Source organism: Cricetulus griseus, chromosome 3, assembly GCF_003668045.3.
Source record: "Cricetulus griseus strain 17A/GY chromosome 3, alternate assembly CriGri-PICRH-1.0, whole genome shotgun sequence".
In the NCBI taxonomy this organism is placed as follows: Eukaryota; Metazoa; Chordata; class Mammalia; order Rodentia; family Cricetidae; genus Cricetulus; species Cricetulus griseus.
Genome location: NC_048596.1, coordinates 111,455,834 through 111,478,388, shown reverse-complemented (window position 1 = coordinate 111,478,388; position 22,555 = coordinate 111,455,834). Strand labels below are relative to the sequence as shown.

At 37.4% G+C, this 22,555-nt stretch overlaps 1 protein-coding gene across 6 annotated transcripts in view; it reads left to right on the top strand.

Moving 5' to 3' along the window:
• Nox4 (NADPH oxidase 4) overlaps positions 1-5,202 on the top strand; it is a 143,770-nt gene extending 138,568 nt beyond the window's left edge. For all 6 annotated transcript variants that reach the window (XM_027407585.2, XM_027407584.2, XM_027407586.2 and 3 more), the window contains one exon: positions 3,222-5,202. In XM_027407585.2, coding sequence (XP_027263386.1) covers positions 3,222-3,342 — 121 coding nt within the window. In that variant the 3' untranslated portion in view covers positions 3,343-5,202. The remainder of the gene's footprint in view (positions 1-3,221) is intronic.
• Positions 5,203-22,555: the final 17,353 nt, after the last annotated feature.

The window sequence follows — 22,555 nt, the reverse complement described above, 5'->3', positions numbered from 1 at the left end:
ATAGTCATAATCTCAGGCACTAAAGTTAGAATTTCCACATAAGAATGGAGGGAAACAAATCAGTCTATAATACCACTAAGTAGATATTGTCTTTTTTTTTATATTCCTGAGGCTGTGTGTGTGAGAGAGAGGCAGGGGAGTAAATACACTGACTACATGCTGTAGCATTCACCTATAGACAGACACAAGCTATTCTGATAATGTTTAAGTTCTGCCCATTTTAAGGTTTGGATGCTAAATGCCAATTTTAATTTATTTTTCTCTACTGTGTTGGATTTGTTGTACCATACAGCTCCCCTACTTTGTTTCAATTTGCTGTTTTGAAGGCTTGCTGTTTGGTTTCTTACTACAGATGATGATCAGTCTGAAGTTTAAGGCTATTTTTATCAACATCTCCACTAACTACCCTTTGCAAATAAAGGGCCACTAACCAGGGACCATGAGGCATGGTTCTTTCCATTCTTGTTTGTGGTTTTATGACTCCCTCACAGGCCTTTACGAACATTGAGAAGTATTTGACCTACTGACCTTTTTAGTCCTCTGACCAAATTTATGTGGTTGAAAATGACCAGATGATTTTTCAGCCCAGGATTTGAGGTTTCTACTTTCCAGAACTTTGGATCTTCTTGTTATAGATCTCCTATCTTTTCTTTAGTCTTTTACGTGGCTTATAGCTGCATTGGCCTCCACAAATTCCTAGGTTTTTGATTTTTGGTATTGTTGTAGTTGTGTGTTTTTGTTTGTTTGTTTGTTTGTTTATTTGTTTTGTCTCTTTAACCCAGAGATACTTCTGAGGTTTTGTACATTGTCCTTTAGCATACAGATTATTGCTGGGAAATAAGCAATGATAAACATAGGCTTAGGTTATTTTCTTTATTTTCCCCCCAAGAGATAATAGTTATGTGTTCAGTTTCTGAAATCCTTGCTTCACACATTTTGGTGTATTTGATAAATATAAAACATTCGATAATTTTATATATGAATATAGGGTATTTGGGTCGCATTTAAGTCCCACTCCTCCTAAGTCCTACCACAGCACCTTCCCAACTTCACATTCTCTTAAAACAGCAAAACTGTTTGTACTGTCCTCATCCACATGTATATGGGCCTCGAGGGGAGCATGGTTGACCTACCAGGGACCACACCTTTAAAGAAAACTGTCTCTCCCTCTCCAGCATCCATCAACTGTCAAGAACTCCTCAGCTTAGTGTAGTGTTTCTTGAGCCCTGTCTCCATGCCACAATGTTGACTTGCCTGTTCTTGGGTAGGTCTTGTACAGACAGATAATGCTGTCATGAACTCATGAGCATAGTAGTCCTGTCATGTTTTTACTCTAGTTCTCCCTACACTCTTGCTTTTAAAATCACAAATTCTTCCATCATTGTCCCTGAGCCATAAGGAGAGGGTTGTGGCACGGATGCCCCATTTGTGAGAGAGGACTCCACAGACACTAATTCTCTGTACCTTGACCAGTTGTAAATTTCTACATTAACTACCAAACATTGTACCATTTCATGCTGAGTCCTGAGATCTGAACTAATGTATGGGTATAAAGATATGAATTGAGTGGTTAGATTGCAGTACTATGGGCAGTAGAGTACAGTGGGCAGTACAGTACTATGGCCATTTAGCAGAATAATAGTAGTGAGTAAATCCCTAGAGCCTGTGAGCTGCCGTGCCATGGTTTCTTACCCATATTTACAATACTATGCATTCATTCCTCCTGTGAAGTAGGTCTTAAACCTAATCAGAAAGCGATTGTTTACATTTAATTTTTGTGATTATTGCAACCATTGTTTATCTTGCCACACTGGTCTTTATTGTAACTCCTGGTGTTTACAGCTGGTTAAGACTGTGGATAACATTTATCTCCATCAGCCTACATCGAATCTTTTTGGACTGTGAAAGCTATTTATCAATGAGAAAGCTTCCTGACCAGTAACAACTTGATTTCTCAATTTCCTGTGACCAAAATGTATAGTATCTTCAGCAATAGCATCTTACCATGGAGTTCTGATGAACAGCCAAGAACAATGACAATAGCCTTCATTGTTTTGGAGGGTCTCTGTGACACCTCCGTCCAACATCTCAGGAAAGGCTTCCCACACCTGGCACTAAACTTTTTATTTGTCAACCTGTGTCTTCTTGGAGTAGCATGATCTCTGGTGTATAATAACAACAATTAAACTTTTCATATTAGTGTGTGTGTGTGTGTGTGTGTGTGTGTGTGTGTGTGTGTGTGTGTGTGTGTTGGGGGGGGTGTGAAGTTTATACACTGGTAGGTTTGTCATAATTCAGTGGTTGAGATCAAGATCAGGGCTTCACCCATGCTTGGCAACAGCACTAACGCTGAGATATACCTAAAGCCCTTTCTCTGGTTCTCTAATGGAAGAGGATGTCTCCATTATACCACCATGACTTCAAGTAAATGTTCTGTTTTTATACTTCCTAGTTTAATTTTGAAAGTGAAGAGTCTTAAAAGTTTTTTCTGTATTTGTATTTTTCAATAAATTCGGTCTTTGTCGTCTGCTCCCCATCATATTGTAATAATGAGGGCTGTCTGCATTTGTCTTTATTGGGATAGGTAATGTTAAACATTTGATATCCTAGAAGGAAGCTGGTGCATATCAGTAAACTTTGGAGGAAGATCAAATTAAAATATTTAATTCTTGGGGTTTATTTCTTCCATTTGTTAAAGATACATGGTTTTGATTACTGAAGGAAGTTTTATGTTAGAAAATAATAAAATCCATTTGTCATTTCTCTGTGAATACATACATACATACATACATACATACATACATACATACATATATATATATATTCCAAGTGGATAAAATTTTTGCTTTCCAATTGGTGGTGACTTTTCAGTCTCTATTTTGAACTACAACTATGCAACTCCATGTGAAAAGTTTAGAACAACACATAAAATTCCAGTTAAAGAATTGTCCTCTATTCATTCTTTTCTCTTAGTATGCTTCCCAGTGCCATGTAGTGAAAATAAAAGACACACTGCATAATTTCCACCAGCCAATTTATGCTCTAATTACATTTTTCTGAATTCAGCTATGAAGGTCCATAATTGGAAAGTTGTTTTAAAATGTAAAGCAGCAAGAAATTAACTTTTCCAATACCTTAAACCCGTGTTCATATAGCTAAGTGCTTGTCATATTCTGCCAAAGTTTGTACCTGATTTCCCATTTCTTCTCTTCTTTTTCCAGGAAAACAGTTGGAGTTTTCTGCTGTGGACCAAGTTCGATTTCCAAGACTCTTCATAATTTGAGTAACCAGAGCAACTCATATGGGACAAAATTTGAATACAATAAAGAATCCTTCAGCTAAAATCTTAGGAGACTAATCTTTTGAGGACTCTAAAGAAGGAACAGTGCAATTTCTATAACTTGGAAACTTACCTGAATCAAACAACTGTGCTATGCCAAAGAATATCAAGGTTTCCTTATTTATGATTACTTAAAGTGAGAATTCAAAGAATGTGGCAAAATGACATGTTTAATCCTGAAAATAAAGAGGCCCTGAAGAATATTTGTTGGTGATTCACATTTTGATGGGCAAATTAAAAGAATGCTGTTAGATGCACACTGCTGATTTTTATGGAAATTCCAAAAACTCTCTTGTGAGGAACTTATCTCACTTGCTCTGAAGCTGATAGCTGCAATCCTCTTTAAATTGTTTTTGGTTGAACAGATTCAGGATTGAACAAAATTAAAAATTCATTGAAACTTAGACTCCATTTTCTATGTTGTACATAAGTGGAGTAGCTTTAATTTGTAAAGGATCCAGACAAACACTTGGAGTTTGAAACTGCAGCACAAAACTTTGTATCGATACGGGTACTTCATGTCCACTTCTAATCGCTTTCACTACTAACTATATGGTCTCCCTTTATTGTTTCTCCTCTACACTCGCCCAAGCCTTCCGCCCATATTGATATGGTATCTCCTTTCTAATTTTTGCACCTTATCCACTACTAGGGAAATCTGCACTCCCTTAGCTGACCTTGGACACAATAATGTAATAGAAATATTTTATCACCAATTTGCTCAATTGAGTCCTATTGCATAGTAATAAAAACTGTAAAAAGATAGCCTACTAAAGTGCTTTGTTTAGTTTATGCTTAGACTCCAAAGAGTCTTGTATCTTGCAGTGAATCCTGAAGCACAAGACCTCTCTCCTTTGTCTCACTTTGCTTTCAGCCAGAGATGTTGAAGTAACATTCCTGAAGTGGGATCCTCACTTTGCTTTCTACAAAAGAGTAACTACTTCAATATTTATTCAAATTTAAGCTAAGAATCACTAATATTATGTTTGCACTATTTGTTATCTCGGTGAGTTATTAGATTTAAATTTCCTATTTCTGTGACCCAATCAGTTTATGACCTCTCATTATGTAATATTCTTGAACTAGAAGGAAAACCTACTTTGCTACCTTAATAATTAAGATATTCTTACAGTTTCTCAATTAATTTGGTCAATAGCTAGTAATGCTATCAAGTGTAACATCTTGCTGAAATCAGTCCTTGCCTCATTTTTGGCAGTCTTTTGCATGTCAGATAACAATGATAAATGCTGTTATTATTTGGTTTTGGTGAGATTCACCACTAGCAAACAAGAATACTAAAACATCTAGCACCAAATGACCACATTATATTGAGTTACACATAATTTTTTCCCTTTCCTTGAATCACTTTCTTATTCCTTCTATGGGCAATGTGCAATGCTCATGTAAATTGAGCTCTGAGTACGTCTATATGCCATTGTATCTTGGCCATGCTATCCAGATTAAGATGGATTTTCCTAAAAAACATTGATCAAAAAGAACTCATCAAAAGAAGTGAGTTTGATCCAGGCTTGATGTGTAATACTGACTCCTTATTGATCATAACATTCATGTAATTAATTATGTGAATTTGTCAGATTTCAATCATTCAGATCAAGCATTTTTGCAAAGAAAGATTGTCTGCAATATTGGATAAACCTCCTTGCCTAATCTAAATTCCAGTGTGTGTCCAAGCATCTATATGTTAAACATAGTTTTTTTTTTGAACAAGAATAAAATTAAAGCTTTATCACTCATATAAAAAACAGCTTTATTTTGACAGATTATTTCTATGGTGGCCATTGTTGTTGTGTATGCCTTAAATCACTAATTTTGATGGCAATAAATATTAAAATTGAAATGTCCATGAAATCTCTGTAAGTTTTCCTTTAATACACATAAATTAGCAATATTGGGGGTGTGGGTGTTCACTGGTTTGTGAAAAGATGAGAATTATTGAAGTACAGTAAGTACATTCTGGCATGACAACCTTACGAATTTAGATTCTGCAGCTACTAATGGCATAGTCAAGTCATTTGGCTGTGGGTTAAGATTTTTCATTTGGACTCAGTTGATAATATTTTAGTACTATTTTTTTAATTTGATTTGAAACATTGTCTTGTAGAATTGTCCTCAAGCTTGCTATATAACCAAAGATAGCCTTGAACTTCTGTTCTTCCTGTGTCTACTCCCCAAGTGCTAGAATTAAAAGCGTGCAATGGCATAAAAATACAATTATTTAAGGAACATATCTTTTTGATAACATAATGCAAATCATGCTGTGTTATATAACATACTGGATATAATCTGAGGGAACAAACATTCTCAAACACCAAAATCATATATTAAAGAATCTCCAGAATGTGATTTCTACTGTGGGTCTTTCTCCTTGCGCATTCCCTTTCATTTTTTTTTAAAGAAAATGTCAATAATTTCTAGGTTTATACGAACACATTTTTGTTTGTGGATAGAAAGAATACTGTTTATATGTTTCTAAGCAAAGAATTCAGTGGTGCTTTCCACCAGTTTTTAATTTTGCATCTAATTTAGTTAAGGGAAAGAGGGTGTGGTTTTACAAATAACTAAAACCAAAAACCTCAGATATATATATACCACTTGTGTACCACTTGTGTGCCTCTTGCCTGTGGTACCAGTAGAAGTCATCAGATTTCATGTATGCATCTGTATATGTATGTGAGCATGGATGTATGCATATGGATGTATGCACGCATGTGTGCATGTATACAAATACATAACACACATAAAGAGAGGGAGAGGAGACTATAACCATGCACATGTTTGAGACACAGTTTTCTTTTCAAGGTTAATTTCTGGTAAGAAAGAAACACTGCTTAATTCTTCATTTGTTGAGTCAAAAAATGTCAGTTGAGTGATTGTGAAATTATAGGTGCTCTTAAAAGGCATGGTGGACAAATCGAATGCTGAATTGTTTTTTGTGTCCCTGTGTGATTATGACTTATCCAATCACTGATTCCTTGGACCACTTACAAAAAACAACAACAAAAACAATGGATTTCAATTACAGGAAACTGTTAAGAGACTTACTAGAGACAAAAGGTGGCATTGCCATCAGTAGATAGTACAATTACAATGATGCTAAGTAATGTTCATTATATTTAAAATAATTTTTATATTTAACATATTTTATTCTTAGAGAATGCCATACATTCATGCAATGTATTTTTACCATATTTATCCTCTTTTCCTCCCCCTAAATCCTCCTGGATCTAGCTCATACTTTCTATCACCCACTCTCTTCATATCCTCTGTCTTTTTTAAAAATCCACTGAGTTCAACATGTGTAACTGTTCTATGACACTGTTACTGGAGAGACATTAACAAATGTCTGCTGGTGCCTGATATGGGACTGACTACAGACCAAAGTAAGTTACCACCCAAGTCCAACTTGGTGAACCAATGAGTTTTATTGGAGTTTCTCACAGGAGTATGAGTGAGGGGTTATGCACAGAAACATAAACCAAAAGCTCAGCCATCACGAGTGACATCTACTCACACCTGGAAACCTGGAAACCCAGATCTCACTGCACAACTTGGAGGTAGTTTGAAAGGATGAAGAGTCTCTTTTGTAGGCATCTCAGTTGGTCTGAGCATCTTCTAGGAAGTTCTGTATCTTCCAGATGATTTGGCTTCTGTGCACATCTTCTAGTCAGATGTTTTGGTTCTGAGAGTTTTGACCCTCAGCAGTCTTTTATGGTTTATATATGCTTGGGGATAGAGCAACCTAGTATATCTGGTCTGTTTCAGTGACTTCCTGAAGCCTTTGTATTGTTTGCTTCTTGATCATAATGGGATCTAGTGCATGATGAAAGAGTTAACCTCCCTTTATAATATTCTGAGTTTTGAGAATATTTCCTCCAGGAAGAAATGCTTTATCTCAGAGGAAATTGCTACATCACAACCATCCATACAGACGTGAATGTGGAGCCATCCATGGGAGAATGACTCATCTATTGGGGACCACACTTCTAAAGAGAAGAACTAACCCAACTTCCTCTCTAAGCCATTATCTAGGAGTGGGAGCTCATGAGTCCCTCATTCCTCCATGATAGAATGTTGATTGGCCGTACCTGCTGTGAGTTCATGAGTGCATCACTTCTGCCATGTCCAGAAGACACTGTTTTGACACCACCTTCCACAAACCTCTGCCTCTTAAGTCTTCTCATTCTCTTTTCCATAATGTTTTCTATATCTTTGGGGAAAGTGAGATAGATGAGCCTAGCACCCCACAGATAATTATTTACGTCATTTTGTCCAGCAGGTAAAGCATTGCCATGGTAGCCTGATGACCTAAGCTCTATCTACAGAACCCATACAGACACAAATCCCAGAACTTGTACATCAGGAAGGCAGGCTCATACAGAAGTATTGCTAGACTCTTGTAGAATAGCTAACCTGAAGTATGTAGCACAAAAGAAATGATAAGAAAGACTACCTCTTCAGAGTAGGAGGAAAGAGCTGATTGCCAAAAAGTTTTTCTCTGACCTCCACAAGTACAGCAAAGCATTCATGTACCAATCTCTCTCACCTCCCCTTCTCAAATAATAAATATAACTGTTACTTTTTCTTGTGGTAGCTATGATATTTCCACATTCAGTTATGATACAGTAATATAAAATGCTGAAGTTAGAATTCTTCTTTTGTACTTAAAGTAACTGATGCCCAAAGAGAGACTGTGACATATTTTAAGATATCCACTTATAGAATAATTCAGTCTTTAGAAATCTACTGACAGGTTCGTTCTACTTTGCTATTAAATATACATTCCATTGAATATCTAGCCCTGTTATCTTGAATCTCTATAAATACCCTATTTTATTTGGGATGGGAGATGACATGAGGAAGATCATGTTTTCCATGATTGGCAACTATGATAAATGGCAAGGATCCCTAGAGTGTAATCTTGGACAATAAAAAGTAAAATTTCCAAGAAATCTTAATATTTATAACACTCTGCTTCCATGTATATCTGCACACCAGAAGAGGGCACCAGATCTCATAACGGATGGTTGTGAGCCACCATGTGGTTGCTGGGAATTGAACTCAGGACCTCTGGAAGAGCAGTCAGTGCTCTTCACCTCTGAGCCATCTCTCCAGCCCCAGAAATCTTAATATTTAATACTTTAATTTTAAATGCAGGCTCAGTTGCAAGCCATGACTTTGAGAACTTTCTGGTCTCAGAGAAACAATTTGATATGAAAACACATGATTGTTTTCCTATCTTTCTGTGCCTGTAACTTGCTACTTGTCCAACAGAGCCAGAGTTTGTAAAGCAGTGAAAAAGAAATAAATGAAATAAAACAATGTGTGTCAACCATCACAGGACAGTGAGAATCATTGTTTCACTATATTTAAACTTTTTTTCCATTACCCGCAATTTCACTCCATTGTGCGTTCTTTTTAATGAACAAAATTTGAAAAAGCTGTAAAACTAGGTTTCCTAAAGAAAAACAGAGTTCTAGTAAACTGCAAAGAAAGGTCAGTTAAAGAAGAGGAGGGGGAACAAGTTATGCATCTTTTTAAATTTAGAATAAATTAAGTATGTTGGTCTAGATATTGTCATTTAAATGCAGAGCACTAATTCATATACTTAGGAATTGGTCAGGTCAAAAACATTCTCTTAAGAACAATGTTAGAAATGTGGGAGAAATTAGAATTTTGTAAACATCAGGACAATTGTGTTTGTATCACAAAGCATACACAAATGTGCAGTAAAACTGAACATCATTTTGACTTGTTTTGTTTATCGGGATTTTTTTCACATTTTTGTTGATACTAACATTTAACAGAGCCTTTGTCTTTTAACAGAATGTATTTGGCTTCTCTAAGAAACACCAACTCCATGCATTGTCTAATATAATAATAGTAAAGGGAAGGGTGCCATCCATTGCTTATTCATTAAAATTGCTATTGTAACTTCCTATCCCAAAATTCTTAGGGAATGCAAAGCTCAACATATGTAGATATTAATAAACACTATTGTATTATAACTGTAAATTTCTTCATATATAGTGACACTCTCATTTTAACTGTCATCTAGTAAATAAAACTAAGTAATTTACTTTAGGATGAGAAATTTGCATAGTATATAGCATTGGGACTTTGTTCATAGATTTTAAAATATGGCTTGACCAATGCATGAACTAAGAGGAAAACACTTCTTTTTAAAAAGATTTTCAGTTGGGTCTTGAATGTAAAATATCTTCTTGTACCTATCTTGGAACATAACCTGTAATGCATTCTGTAATGTGTGATGGAAATATTATGACTATCTGTTTCAGCAGGGTACTAGCTATTGAGTCAACTTGATATTTATAAAGATATATCTACTGCTTGCATGGATGCCACTATACATTTATTTAACATGTATCATTAACATCTCTACAATTGCCGTTAACATGAAACTTTATTTCATTTAGTTATAATTTATTTTTAGATCACCTGTGATTTATTTAAGAACTAAAATTATCCATGCTTCTCATATTCTCTTAAATGTATAGTTTCTACTGCAGTGTGTTCCATCCAGAAATGGCTACACCAATAAAGAAAACTGACTTTCCTCCTCTAGGAAGCTTACCTGATAGGGGTGGAACTTCTTACCCTCATCCCCTCACCATGGTGGGAGTTTTGTCTGGCATGAGCTGATGTAGGTTTTGGGCATGCTACCAACAACTGCTGAGAGTCCAATATCAATTGACCTTCTGTGCCCAGAAAACACTATTTCTGTTTAGTCATCCTTCATCTCTGACTCTCAATATCTTTCTATCTCCTCTTCTGTGTGTTCAGAGGAAGACTTGTGATAAAGTAGCTGTCTATAAGATGTATTAAACCACCTACAGCTTATCACAGAAATAATTCTAAATAAGAATATGTAATAAATTCATCGTGACTTCTCTTTCTCTTTAGAACAAGGTAAAGGCACTTTATAGATCTTTTCCTCTCACCAAAGATATTTTGCATTATGTATTTGAGAATCCATACTATTATTTAGGCTTTAAATTTCAATTATGTTTGTAAGGGCCCAGAGGATGACCAACAGACAAAGGGAGGAACCACTGGGTCACAGAACAGAAAATAAAAAGGTGGGAGACCAACAATAAAGAAAAGGGGTGAATGGATTACTTAAAAATGTCACAGGGCTGATTAACACCTTTTCTATTCATCTAATACCAGGGGATCCATGGAGAACTTAGGACAAGAATTTAGACAATCTTCAGTTCTAGTATTGTCATTTTTAACCACAATAAAGAAACATTGCACAATGTCTTGACCATGTTTAACAATGTGTGCATCTTTACCATCTTTATGGCTGATAGTAAGAAAAGCATGTTTGAATGAAAATGAAATTCTGCAAGCTTATGTAATGACATTTTCCAAACTTAATAGTATCATAGTGATTAGCTACTATTGAAAGAAAGCATAACCCTGTAATCAAAAGTTGAGGTGTGTACTGTGTCATTTAATGCTACAACAGCTCTAGAAAGCAAATGAAGGTTGGTAAAAAGATTTAATCTCCCTCTCTTTTAAACTAATTTTGTATTTTGGTTGGAAAATTGCCTGGAATGTCTATCAGAGATAGTTTGTTGTTTTGGCTGTTTTTTTTTTTTTTTAATCTTGAAACCTTTATGTGCTGAGTCTAATATTTTAGGTATATTTTGAGGTGAGTTTATTTTATTATGCTTAATCTTCCTATTTGTTTCACTAAAATTAAAACATTAAATATTTATGAAATTTTAGAAAGTCAAACCTAAGTATATTTTGTGCCAAGAAAAAAATTGTAATGTGCTCATTTTGAAATCCCTTTACATTTGGTCATTTTAAGTTTCAGCTTACCTAAATGCTGACATACTGTCAAACTTCACACTCTTGTAATGACTCCTACTCCCGCTCACCACCACTCCAGTGTTAAGCAAAATGAAGAATAATAGAGAAGCTCCAACGTTTGTCTGACATTTGGATAGGTGGGAAATGTGATACTTTCATCAGTTTGCCTGACATTATCTGAAAATTGGTTTCACCGATCAGTAATTTGTAGACAATAATTTTCTCTAGGAATCATTCTATTTTGTTTATCTATGTTGAGTGAATTTTAAAATAATCTCTAATTTACAGTCAGCTGACTGAGTAAACACGATTTAGTATTCCTGAATTTGGTGATATTAGTTATCAAAATATGCATCATATTATACACAAAGTTGGAATGGGATGATTTCTTTGTTCAAGAAGAATGAAGAGAGTTTTGCTTTAGAATAAGAGACTTTACACTATTCCTGTTCTTAAATAAAAGTCCTTTACATTACAGGATTACTCTTTATTTTCTCGTTTAACAACCACTCCTTAGTCAAATCAGAATCTGCTGTGTTCCAATTTGCAAAACATTTTAATAGTGATAACTGTTGTAGGGTTTAAGCAGGTTATTTCATTATGTGGTACTGAATCCTTTTTTTCAAATCAATTCTTACCATGTGGCAATCTTTGAAGTCATTTAATTTCAAAGAACCTGCTTCCCTGAAATGATGCCTTGCTCCTTCTTTTCACAAGGCTGTCATACAATCTGTAATGAGCATTTTAGTAGGTCAAGTTCAAATGCATTTAGAAGACGAGCTCATCAGTTATGTGCATACATTCTTCATCCACATTATCTACTTTGTGTCACAACAGGGGTCAGGAGTACATGCATTAATAGCATGAGTGTTGTAAAATTGGTCAGTAAGAACACAAAAAATAATTAGGAAAAAATGGCTTTGGGGTGTGTGTAATACAAATCAAGGAGCTTTTGATTCAAATCTAAACACTGAAGATTAAAGTATCTCAAAACGCTCTTTTCTATTCATATTGATTAATCTGTTGAAAGTAATTTATTTACTAAAGCCTCAAGGTATAAAAACATGAGAAAGGTAGTTTCTTCAGGTATTCTTTAGTGCAATAAAACTAGAAAGAATTTTGTAAGTAGCCTGTGTGTTTCTATTTGACAGGGTCATGTTTACTACTTTCTAGTGAGTGTGATCATCAGGGAAGTGGGAATGGATACTATAGAAGTGGATCACATCACAAGTGGTGCATGAAAGGAATATTTTACTTAAAGCAATTGCTAATTATGACAGATTTCAAAGTTACTTACATTCATCTTTACAAAGCAATTTCTGAAATTAAAAGTTTATTTATTTTGACAAATTTTAATGAGAAGCTTATAACAAATTTATATTTCAAGATGTTTGCCTCCCTGTGTGCCTTGGGTTTCTTTCATTATGGCAATAATAACTGACTCATTTAGTCTTTCAAAATCTCTTATTGGGCTATTTGGGTGTGAGGATGGAATGTGGGGTAGTTCCTAGCTTTGGTATTCCAAAACAGGTTGAAGTAGAGTATCTCGTAATGCTTCGCAACAACACAGCTTTTGTTAAGACTCAGACAAATAACCCTAGCTGCAAATGTCATCTGCCACTAACAGGAAAGGCAACAAAAAAGAGAGTGAGAGCAAATGAAGCTTTGTGAGCCACAGCCACACCCTGGAGGTTAAAGGAGCTATTGAAACTGTACTATGGAATCTTCTCTCTTCAGTAGTGTCAACTTCCTTCTTTACATAGGTTCTCAAGCCCAGCTCTGGCTGTAAGACATTTTTTTCTAGGATTCTAAGGTATATATTTCACTTAATATGTACCTGCTTATATCCTTGGACTTACCTGGGCTCTTTGTTGGTCTGTTATTCATTTGGATATTAACCTGTCGGTATGATTTGCATTACTTGTTATCCATCCAGTACTCATTATCTTTCCTAGAAAAGATTCCTCTGTGACACTATTCCATCTTCCATAAGGAGAAAATTGTGATGCAGAATCAGCTGTCTATAATGGGATACTAGGTCGAATTTATTCACTTAAAAAGTGCTGTAGGGCACAGACTCTGAGAGCACTAATCAATAAATGGAACCTCCTGAAACTGAGAAGCTTCTTTAAGTCAAAGGATATGGCCAGTGACACAAAACAGTGCTACAGAACGGGAAAAGACCTTCACCAACCACACATCTGACAGACAGCTGATCTCCAAAATACATAAAGAACTCAAAAAACCTAGATACCAAAATTACAAATAACACAGTTAAAAACTGGGATGCAGGTCTCAACAGAGAATTTTTACCAGAAGAAACTCAAATGGCTGAAAGACACTTAAGGGACTATTCAACATCCTAGTCAACATGGAAATGAATTCAAAATGACTCTGAGATACAATCTTATACCTGTCAGAATGGCTAAGTTCAAAAACACTGTGACAGCTTATGCTGGGGAGGGTGTGAAATAATGGGAACACTCCTCCATTGCTGGTAGGAATGCAAACTTGTACAGCCACTATGGAAATCAGTATGATGATTTCTCAGAAAATTGGGAATTATTCTACCTCAAGAACCAGCAATACCACTCTTTAGCATATGCCCAAAGGATGCAAGCATCACCACAAGAACATTTGCTCAACTATGCTCATGGCAGCAATATTTGTAATAGCCAGTACCTGGAAACAACCTAGATGCCCAGCAAATGAATAATGGATAAAGAAAATGTGGTAGGTACATTTACAACATGGAGTATTACTCTGTGGGAAAAAAAACTGACATCTAGAAATTTGCAGGCAAATTGATGAAACTAGAAAAAGACATCCTGAGTGAGGTAACCCTGGCCCAGCAAGACAAACATGGTATGTATTCACTCATGAGGGGATATTAGATGTAAAGCAAAAGATAACCAAGCTACATTTCACAACTCCCAAGGAGCTAGGTAAAAGGGGGGACCCTAAGAGGGACATACATGGAGGGTCCCAGGAAGAGAAAATAGTTGAGATCCCCTGGGTTTATTGGGAGTGTAAATGGGAGGGGATTGGGGAAGGGAACATGAGAGATCAAGAAGACAAGCTGGGGAAAAAATGGAGCAGGGAGACCAATGAAAGAGATATCTTGATAGAGGGAGCCACTGGAGGTTAGGGAGAAACCTGGGGATAGAGAAATCAGGAATCCACAAGGGTGACCCCCAGGTAAGACTCCTAGCAATAAGGAAGCTGGTCTCTGAATAGGCCTTCCCCTTTAATCAGATTAATGACTGCCCTACTTGTCATCGTAGAACCTGTGTCCAGTAACTGATGGAAGCAGATGCAGTGACCCACAGCCAAGCACTGGCTGAGGTCCTAGAGTTCAGTTGAAGAGAAGGAGGAAAGAACATAGGAACAAGGGAGCTCAAGACCATGGTGGGAGAAAACCACAGGGACAGCTGACCAAAGCTAGCAGAAGCTCAAGGACTATGGACTGACAGCTGGGGAACCTACATGGGATCAAACTAGACCCTCTGGTTGTGGGTGACAGTTATGTGACTTGATCTGTTGGACAGGTCCCTGGCACTAGCACCAGGACCTAACTCAGGTGCATGAACTGGTATTTTGGATCCCATTCCCTGGCTCAACCATGATACCCTGGTGGAGGTGTTTAATCCTGCCTCAACTTTGTATGCCAGACTTTGGCCTCCCCAAGGAAGGCATTACCAGTTCTTAGTAGTGGATGGGATGGGAAGGGTAGAAACAGGGGGAGCAGGAGAAAGGAGTGAGGAAGAACTTGAGTTTGTGTGTAAACTTTAAAAAATTATATTTTAAATAAAAAATCCAGAAAAAGAATTGCTGCAGGGACAGGCATAATAGCTTCTGTAATCATAGCAATTGTGAAGCTGAGGCAGGAGAGTTACTGTGACCTCTAGGTCAACTTGAACTACTGAGTTAGAAACTAATGCACAAAAAAAGAAAATAAAGAAAGAATTAATGACAGGTAGTAAGGAGAGAAGGGAGGAATGGGGAAAGAAGGGAGGGGAAAAGAGGGAGTAAGGAAGGGAGGGCAGGTAGGAAAGGAAGAAAAGAAGGAAGGTAAGAAGGAGGGAGAGAACTAAAGGAAGGAAAGAAGGAAGGTAGGAAGGAGAGAGGGATGAAAGTAGGAAGCATGGAGGAATGAAAGAAGGAAGGAAGGAGGCAGGGAGGGAGGAAGGAGAGAAGGAAAGAGGAGAAATGCTTTGGATAGTCTGTTCTCATTCTTGACAGTTTTGTTATGTGAAGTTGCTTCATACAGCCTCAATTAGTAAAACCTAAACCATTGCTCCCAGTTAGGTTCTTTTGAGCCTCTGATGTCATTTTCCTCAGCCAATGAATGCATAACCTTTGATATTTGTGTTTCTAGATTAAAGACAGGCATATATCTATTAAGTAACACATTTGAAGACTAGAAAAATAGGTCAGTGGCTGAAAACTCTTGTGGCTAAGCCTGAAATCCTAAATCAGATACACAGGCCCAATATGGTAAGAGGAAAGAAACAATTACAAAAATAAGTCCTATGTCTTCCACACAAAAAAAATCATGCCAAATGAATGCCCCTCATGTACACACATTGAATATACATACATAAATATGATAAAATGTTAAAAATGTAGTTTAATTTGATGAGCATTGTACTATTGGCCAATAGTGCTATAAATCACAGTTGAAGAAAATTAGCTAATTTTATTTACTTATTTATTTGCCTCAAAGCATGAAGACAGACTTTTTGGGTTGAGTTTGGGATTTTTCTTGCATGTTTGCTTTGCTTTTTTATTATTTGACAGTTTCATGCATAAATTCTGCTAATTTTAATCATTTCATCCCCCATTTCCTTCTGCCATTCTCCTTGCACTCCTATGAAAGTTGTTTTCTTTTTAACAAGTGCCCTTCCTACTTTCCTGCCTTCTTTTTGTGTGAAACCTCCTGAATATAATTAGTTGCTTAGACAATTATGAGTGGTAGATTGAACTTGGGTGGCTTATTGGTGGCTATACAATTGAAGAAAATGGCACTCCTTCCCATAATAGCCATTAATTAGCCCCTAGAGAAGGAGTCTCATAAGCCATTCCCAATCATGATAAAATGTCTGCACCCCCATGCTTCTGCATATTTTATACAGGAAAATTGCTTCAGTGAGTTGATGCATGTTATAGTTGCATCATTTATAGAAGAATTCTGTTTTTTTTTTCTGTACACCTATCTGTCCTCTGTCTTTTACATTATTTCTACTCACTCCTCCACCAATCTTGCTTAAGCTTCAGAGGAATTGATATATATTTCATTTAGCACTGAACATTTCACTGTCATATATTCTTGGCACCTTTATGAGTTCTAAGTGTTTCCATTAGCCACCAACCGTGATATGAATTATGCCTAGTGTGTAAACTAGAGTATTGAGAATGGCATTTAACACGGCGGGTTATGGTAAATGTGGTCTACAGTGGTAAGGATAACTGTTCCAAAAATTCTTCCTTCCTTTAGCTGTCTCATCATGTCCTCCAGCCCATATCTTCCATCTATCTCCCAATCCTTACTTTAACCCAGAGGGCAGACTGTACTCAGGGAAAACAAAATGTACACTGTCCACCGTTTTAAATTACATTTGTAATTACTCCTAGTGATCAGTATAGAAGAATCACCTTGCCAAGATCAACTTTAGAACAATATCTGATCTGATAGCTCCTATACAGCTGCTCATCCAAGAACATTCAGATTAGTGACAACATGAAGCAGAATGATTTCATTCTATATTTCATTCTTGAATCCACATCTTTCTGCATCTATAGAATTCCATGACTTACTGTATAATGTTGCAGTTATTTTTAACATGCTGAGACAAACTCTGAATTTAAAATTATGCTAGCTAATGTAAAAATCTGTTACCACCACTCCTCCACTGCTGATGGGAGTGCCAACTTGTACAGCCACTTTGGAAATCAGTATGGCGACTCCTCAGGAAAATGGGAATCAGTCTAACACAAGATCCAGCAATCCCACTCTTAGGCATATATCCAAAATAAGCACATTCATACAACAAGGACATCTGTTCAACCATGTTCATAGCAGCACTATTTGTAATAGCCAGAACCTGGAAGCAACCTAGATGCCCCGCAACTGAAGAATGGATACAGAAAATGTGGTACATTTACACAATGGAGTACTACTCAACAGAGAAAAACAATGGAATCTTGAAAATCGCAGGCAAATGGATGGAACTAGAAGAAACCATTCTGAGGAAGGTAACCCAATCACAAAAAGACTAACATGGTATGTACTCACTCATATGCAGATTTTAGACATAGAGCAAAGGATTACCAGCCTACAATCTACACTGCCAGAGAAGCTAGTAAACAAGGATGACCCTAAGAGAGACATACATGGTCCCCCAGAGAAGGGGAAAGGGACAAGATCTCCTGAGCAAATTGGGAGCAAGGGAAGAGGGGGGAGGGAGATAGGAGAGAAGGGGAGAAGAGGAGAACAGTAGGGGTGAGGAGGACATGAGGGAGCAGAAAGTTTGAGTCAGGGGAAGAATAAAAGAAAACAAGAAAGGAGATATCATAATAGAGGGAGATATTTTAGGTTTACAGAGAAATCAGGCACTAGGGAAAGGTCTGGAGACCTACAAAGATGACACCAGCTAACAATCTAAGCAACAGAGGAGAGGCTACCTTAAATGCCCTCCCCTGATAATGAAATTGATGACTATCTTATATACCATCATTTAGCCTTCATCCAGCAGCTTGTGGAAGTAGAAGCAGACACCCACAGCTAATCACTGAACTGAACCGGAATCCAGTTGCAGAGAAGGACGAGTGATGAGCAAAGGGGTTCAGACCAGGCTGATGAAACCCACAGAAACAGCTGACCTGAAAATGGGGAGCTGTTGGTCCCCAGACTGATAGCTAGGATACCAGCATGGGACTGATCCAGTCCCCAGGAACGTGGGTTTCAATGAGTAGACCACAGAAATCTACGGGACCTCCTGTAGTAGTTCAGTACTTATCCCTAGCATAGGTGTGGACTTTGGGAACACAATCCACATAGAGGGATATTACCTGAGCCAAGAAACATTGGGGTGGGCCTAGGCCCTATCACAAAGGATATGATAGACTCTGATGACCCCTATGGAAGGCCTCACCCTACCTGGGGAGCAGAGTGATAGTTAGGGTTTTAGTTGGGGAGTGGTAGTAGGGGAGGAGGAGAGGGAGAGGGAACTGGGAGTGACATGTAAAACAATCTTGTTTCTAATTCAAATAAAAATAAAGATGGAAAAAATCTGTTCCCACCAATTTGAGCTATGAAAGCATATACAATTATATTATTCACATTCCAAGCCCATCATATTTTTAGATACAACTTGAGCATCAGTTAGTTAATTCAACAACTGCCATGAAATGTCATTAAAGTTGGGATTATTGGCCTAACATACTAGAAATGCCTTTTCCCTGTGGACTTGAAAGTATCTTTTATTAAAGCAGTCCACAATCAGCTTGCCTCTCCTCACCTGGGCAACAGAGTAGAGCTGGCTGGCCCTGGTGGTATGGGTGTAGGTGAGCTGGCCCCCAAAGGCATTAGAGCAGTAGAACTGGTCCCTCCCTTTGCTTCTTACTGCAGCTGATGAGCCATTCAGGGTGGTGCTGGAGAGCTCACCCTGGTGTTGAGGATGCAGGAGAGCTGGTGTGTGAACCAACCCAAAAACCACCCAGGCCCAGAACCAAGGCTATGAGTTATCCCATCCCAACATCCATCCCATCTATGATCTTCTGAAGCAAATGAAAGGAATGGACCTGAAACCCAAACCTTCAGGATCTGCATGACACAGGACAACAATTAGATGCCCAAGGAGAGCTCTAGTAAGGGCCCAGTACCGATACTATAAGAGAAAGCAGACGCCATTTACTTCTAGATTGCTTAGGTCCTACATGAGTCCCTTTTTCTTTTCAGACAGTTTGGTGGCTTTGCCATTTTCTTCAGTCCTATTTTTAACAATTTGAATACATTACCTCTACTGTCTGATACTGCAAAGGTCAATGGGTTTTGGCATAGTTTGCATAGCAACAATTTTGAATCATACAGGGTAGTGTTAGGCAGAGGTTAAGATTTTATATGAAATGTCCTAAGAGTAATAAAGATACATATATGGAGAATGTCAAACAAAATAGCTAGGGAAATGTAGGGGAGTTGAGAGAAGTGCATAACAAGTATTTGCAATTCTCTCAGGTGATGGACTTTTCTTTTTTCAATTGCTTTTAGTTTTTGATATTATAATATAATTATTATTTCTCCTTTCTATTTTCTACCTCCAAGCACTTCCATATAGCCCTCCTTGTTCTCTTTTAAGTTCTTGGCCTCTTTTTTATTAGATATTATATCATGCATTTATGTGAATGTACATACATATATAGTCCTAAATATAGCTTGCTCAGTCTGTAGAATGTTGCTTGTATGGATGTTTTAAGGAAGGGCCAGTTAGTGTGCTCTTCCCTAGGGAGGACTATTCCTCCCACTCTCAGCATTCTTTAGTTGCCTGTGGTTCTTTCTGTAGGGTTGAAGGCTCCTGGGCTTTCCCATATCCACATTAGCATGTCTACTGTTGTGGCCTTACTCAGCTCATATTTATGCAGTCATGTTGGAGAGACTCCAGTGTAGTTTCTGTCATCATGAGGGTCTCACAGAACACTCCTGATCCACTGGTGCCTACAATCTTTCTGCCTGGTCTTCTGCAATGATCACTGAGTCTTAGATACCAGACTTCTTTTGTTGATACACCCATTAGAACTGGAATCCATGCTGGGGGTTGGTGGCACATGCCTTTAATCCCAGCACTCTGGAGGCAGAGGCAGGCAGACCTGTGAGTTCGAGGCCAGCCTGGTCTACAGAGAGAGTTCCAGGACAGCCTCCAAAACAATACAGAGAACCCACCCCCCCAAAAAAGAACTGGAATCCATAATTCTACTTTTTTAATTTTACTTTTCTAAACTATTTCATTGAATTTTTTCTTACTATGTGTTTTGACCATGTTTTCCCATCTTAAAATTCCAATTCCTCTCAGATCCTCCCTACCTACTCATCCAATTTTATGTTCTCTCTGTCAAAAGAGATAGACAAAAGTAATATCAACAGAAAAAAATGCACACAAAAACATAAAAGTAAAAATCAAAGTAAACAAACAAAAGATTCATAAGATGAAAATGAGTAAACTAAGCAAAATGAGACAAAATACATCCACAAAAGTACCATTGAGTTTGTTTCGTCTTTGGCCAAGTACTCCTGGGATGGGGTCTGCCCTGCAGTGTAGTTAATATTCCCAGTACAGCTCCACTGGAGAAGCTCTTTTTCCTTTGCCTGCCAGGTTCAATTGCAGATAGCTTCTTGGTCAGGAGTGGTAGCCTGTGTAAACTACCTCCTCTCAGTTCTGGTACCCCATCTGGACTGTGAATGCTGCCACAGTCTTTGAGTTCATTTATAAATATTTTATTAATTTTTGATAGAGTGATATATTTCTATCAAATCCTCCTTCAACTTCTACCTTGTGCTCTCCCCAGATCCACCACCACCTCACTGCCTCCTCTTCTTCATTTCCTATTGTCTTTATTTTTAAATTTAATAACTCATTGACTCTAGTGTGTGTTGTGCATAAGCTACTGATATGGAGGCTTCCACTGGAACATGATGGATTTACCAGGAGATATAATTATGAAGAAAACTGACTCTCCCTCCCACAGAAACTATCAACTATCCACAGCTCATCAATTAGGAGCTTGGTCTAAGGACTTCCTGCCTACTCCATTGTAGAATGTTGCTATTACAAAAAAGGCCTGAAACAATATACTGAAGCATATAGAATTTAAAAAGCACTTTAAAAGCTATTTAAATTATTGGTATGTAGTTTTCAACAGCTAAACAATTTGAAATCCTTGGTGGTTCTTGTAGCCCATTTTTAATTTACATTATATAGCATAAACTGCCAAAAGATTTTGAAACTAAACAATACAAGCTTAGCAAAGATGCTTCTTTCATAATTGTATCTCAGGACCTTCTAGAAGTCTAATTGAAGGGGAGTAGAACATCATTCTATTGACATGCCCTCAAAATAGCACAGACTCACAGTGGATCAGTACATGGTCCAGAGAGGCTCTTTTTATTTTTTTGCTGTCAAATAAATTGCTCTCATAAATGAAAGCTTACGTACACACGAAAGACAATGGAACATCAATGACCTCTGCACACTGTCACCTAGAGACACGGGCTGAAATGACTTGTATCCAACACACATTCATTTCTACAGATAGAGAATTATGTGTTTGGTTTGTTGGAAAAGATAAATACTAAAACAACACTTTTAAAATCATAAAACCCAGAAGTTGGGGTAAGAGAATAAACACAATGCCAGTTATTTATTTCTTCATAACAAAATATGACTTAAGATGTGGCAACGGAACAGTCTCAGGATAGAAAACAAAGCAGCTTATAAAAGCCACACAATTAACAAGGTTAAAATATACATGGTTAAAAAGAATTTAATGAAATTGTTAGATAGCTTGAAATGTAAATGATATAATTTTGTTGTTATAATGAGAGTCAATATGGAATCAAAGAGGTTTTATGGAAGATGTGGCTGCTACACACATAGATACCTTGAGCCACTAGAGAAATAAAACAGTATTTTATGATGACACGAAATGGCAAAAGAGGTAACTGTCTTGTGATAAAGGGGAAAACTGAGTTTATAACGATCCCATCAGCTGTAAGGAAAATATCTTGGGGATATTTTTATGTCAGTGCTTTGTAAGAGAGTGTTTGAGAATGCAAGCACAGCTTGTGCAAGGCCCTGGATTGATTTCTAGTACTGCAAATAAGCTTTGTAAATGTGTCTGCAAAGTCATTCAGGACTAAGAGTTTTTTATTTTTTATTTTATTTTATTTATTTATTTGGTTTTTTGAGACAGGGTTTCTCTGTGTAGCTTTGGAGCCTATCCTGGCACTCACTCTAGAGACCAGGCTGGCCTCAAACTCACAGAGATCCGCCTGTCTCTGCCTCCCGAGTGCTGGGATTAAAGGCGTATGCCACCAACGCCTGGCTCTAAGAGTTTATTTTAACAGCAAACTTTGGTGAGTCATGGCAAGAGTAACTGTCTGAAACCTGACCCATACCAATCCATGCTGAAACCGACCCAACCAGTGTGCCCTGAGACTGGATGTGGCCCTAGCACTGTTGCTTCAGAATCCAATGCAGACTGTTTTCCTCATTTCTGTTCTTATTCTTTTTGTCCTTCTTCCTTATTATTACAGATTCCAGTCATAGAAACTTCAAGGTAGACATGCCACTGTAATCATCA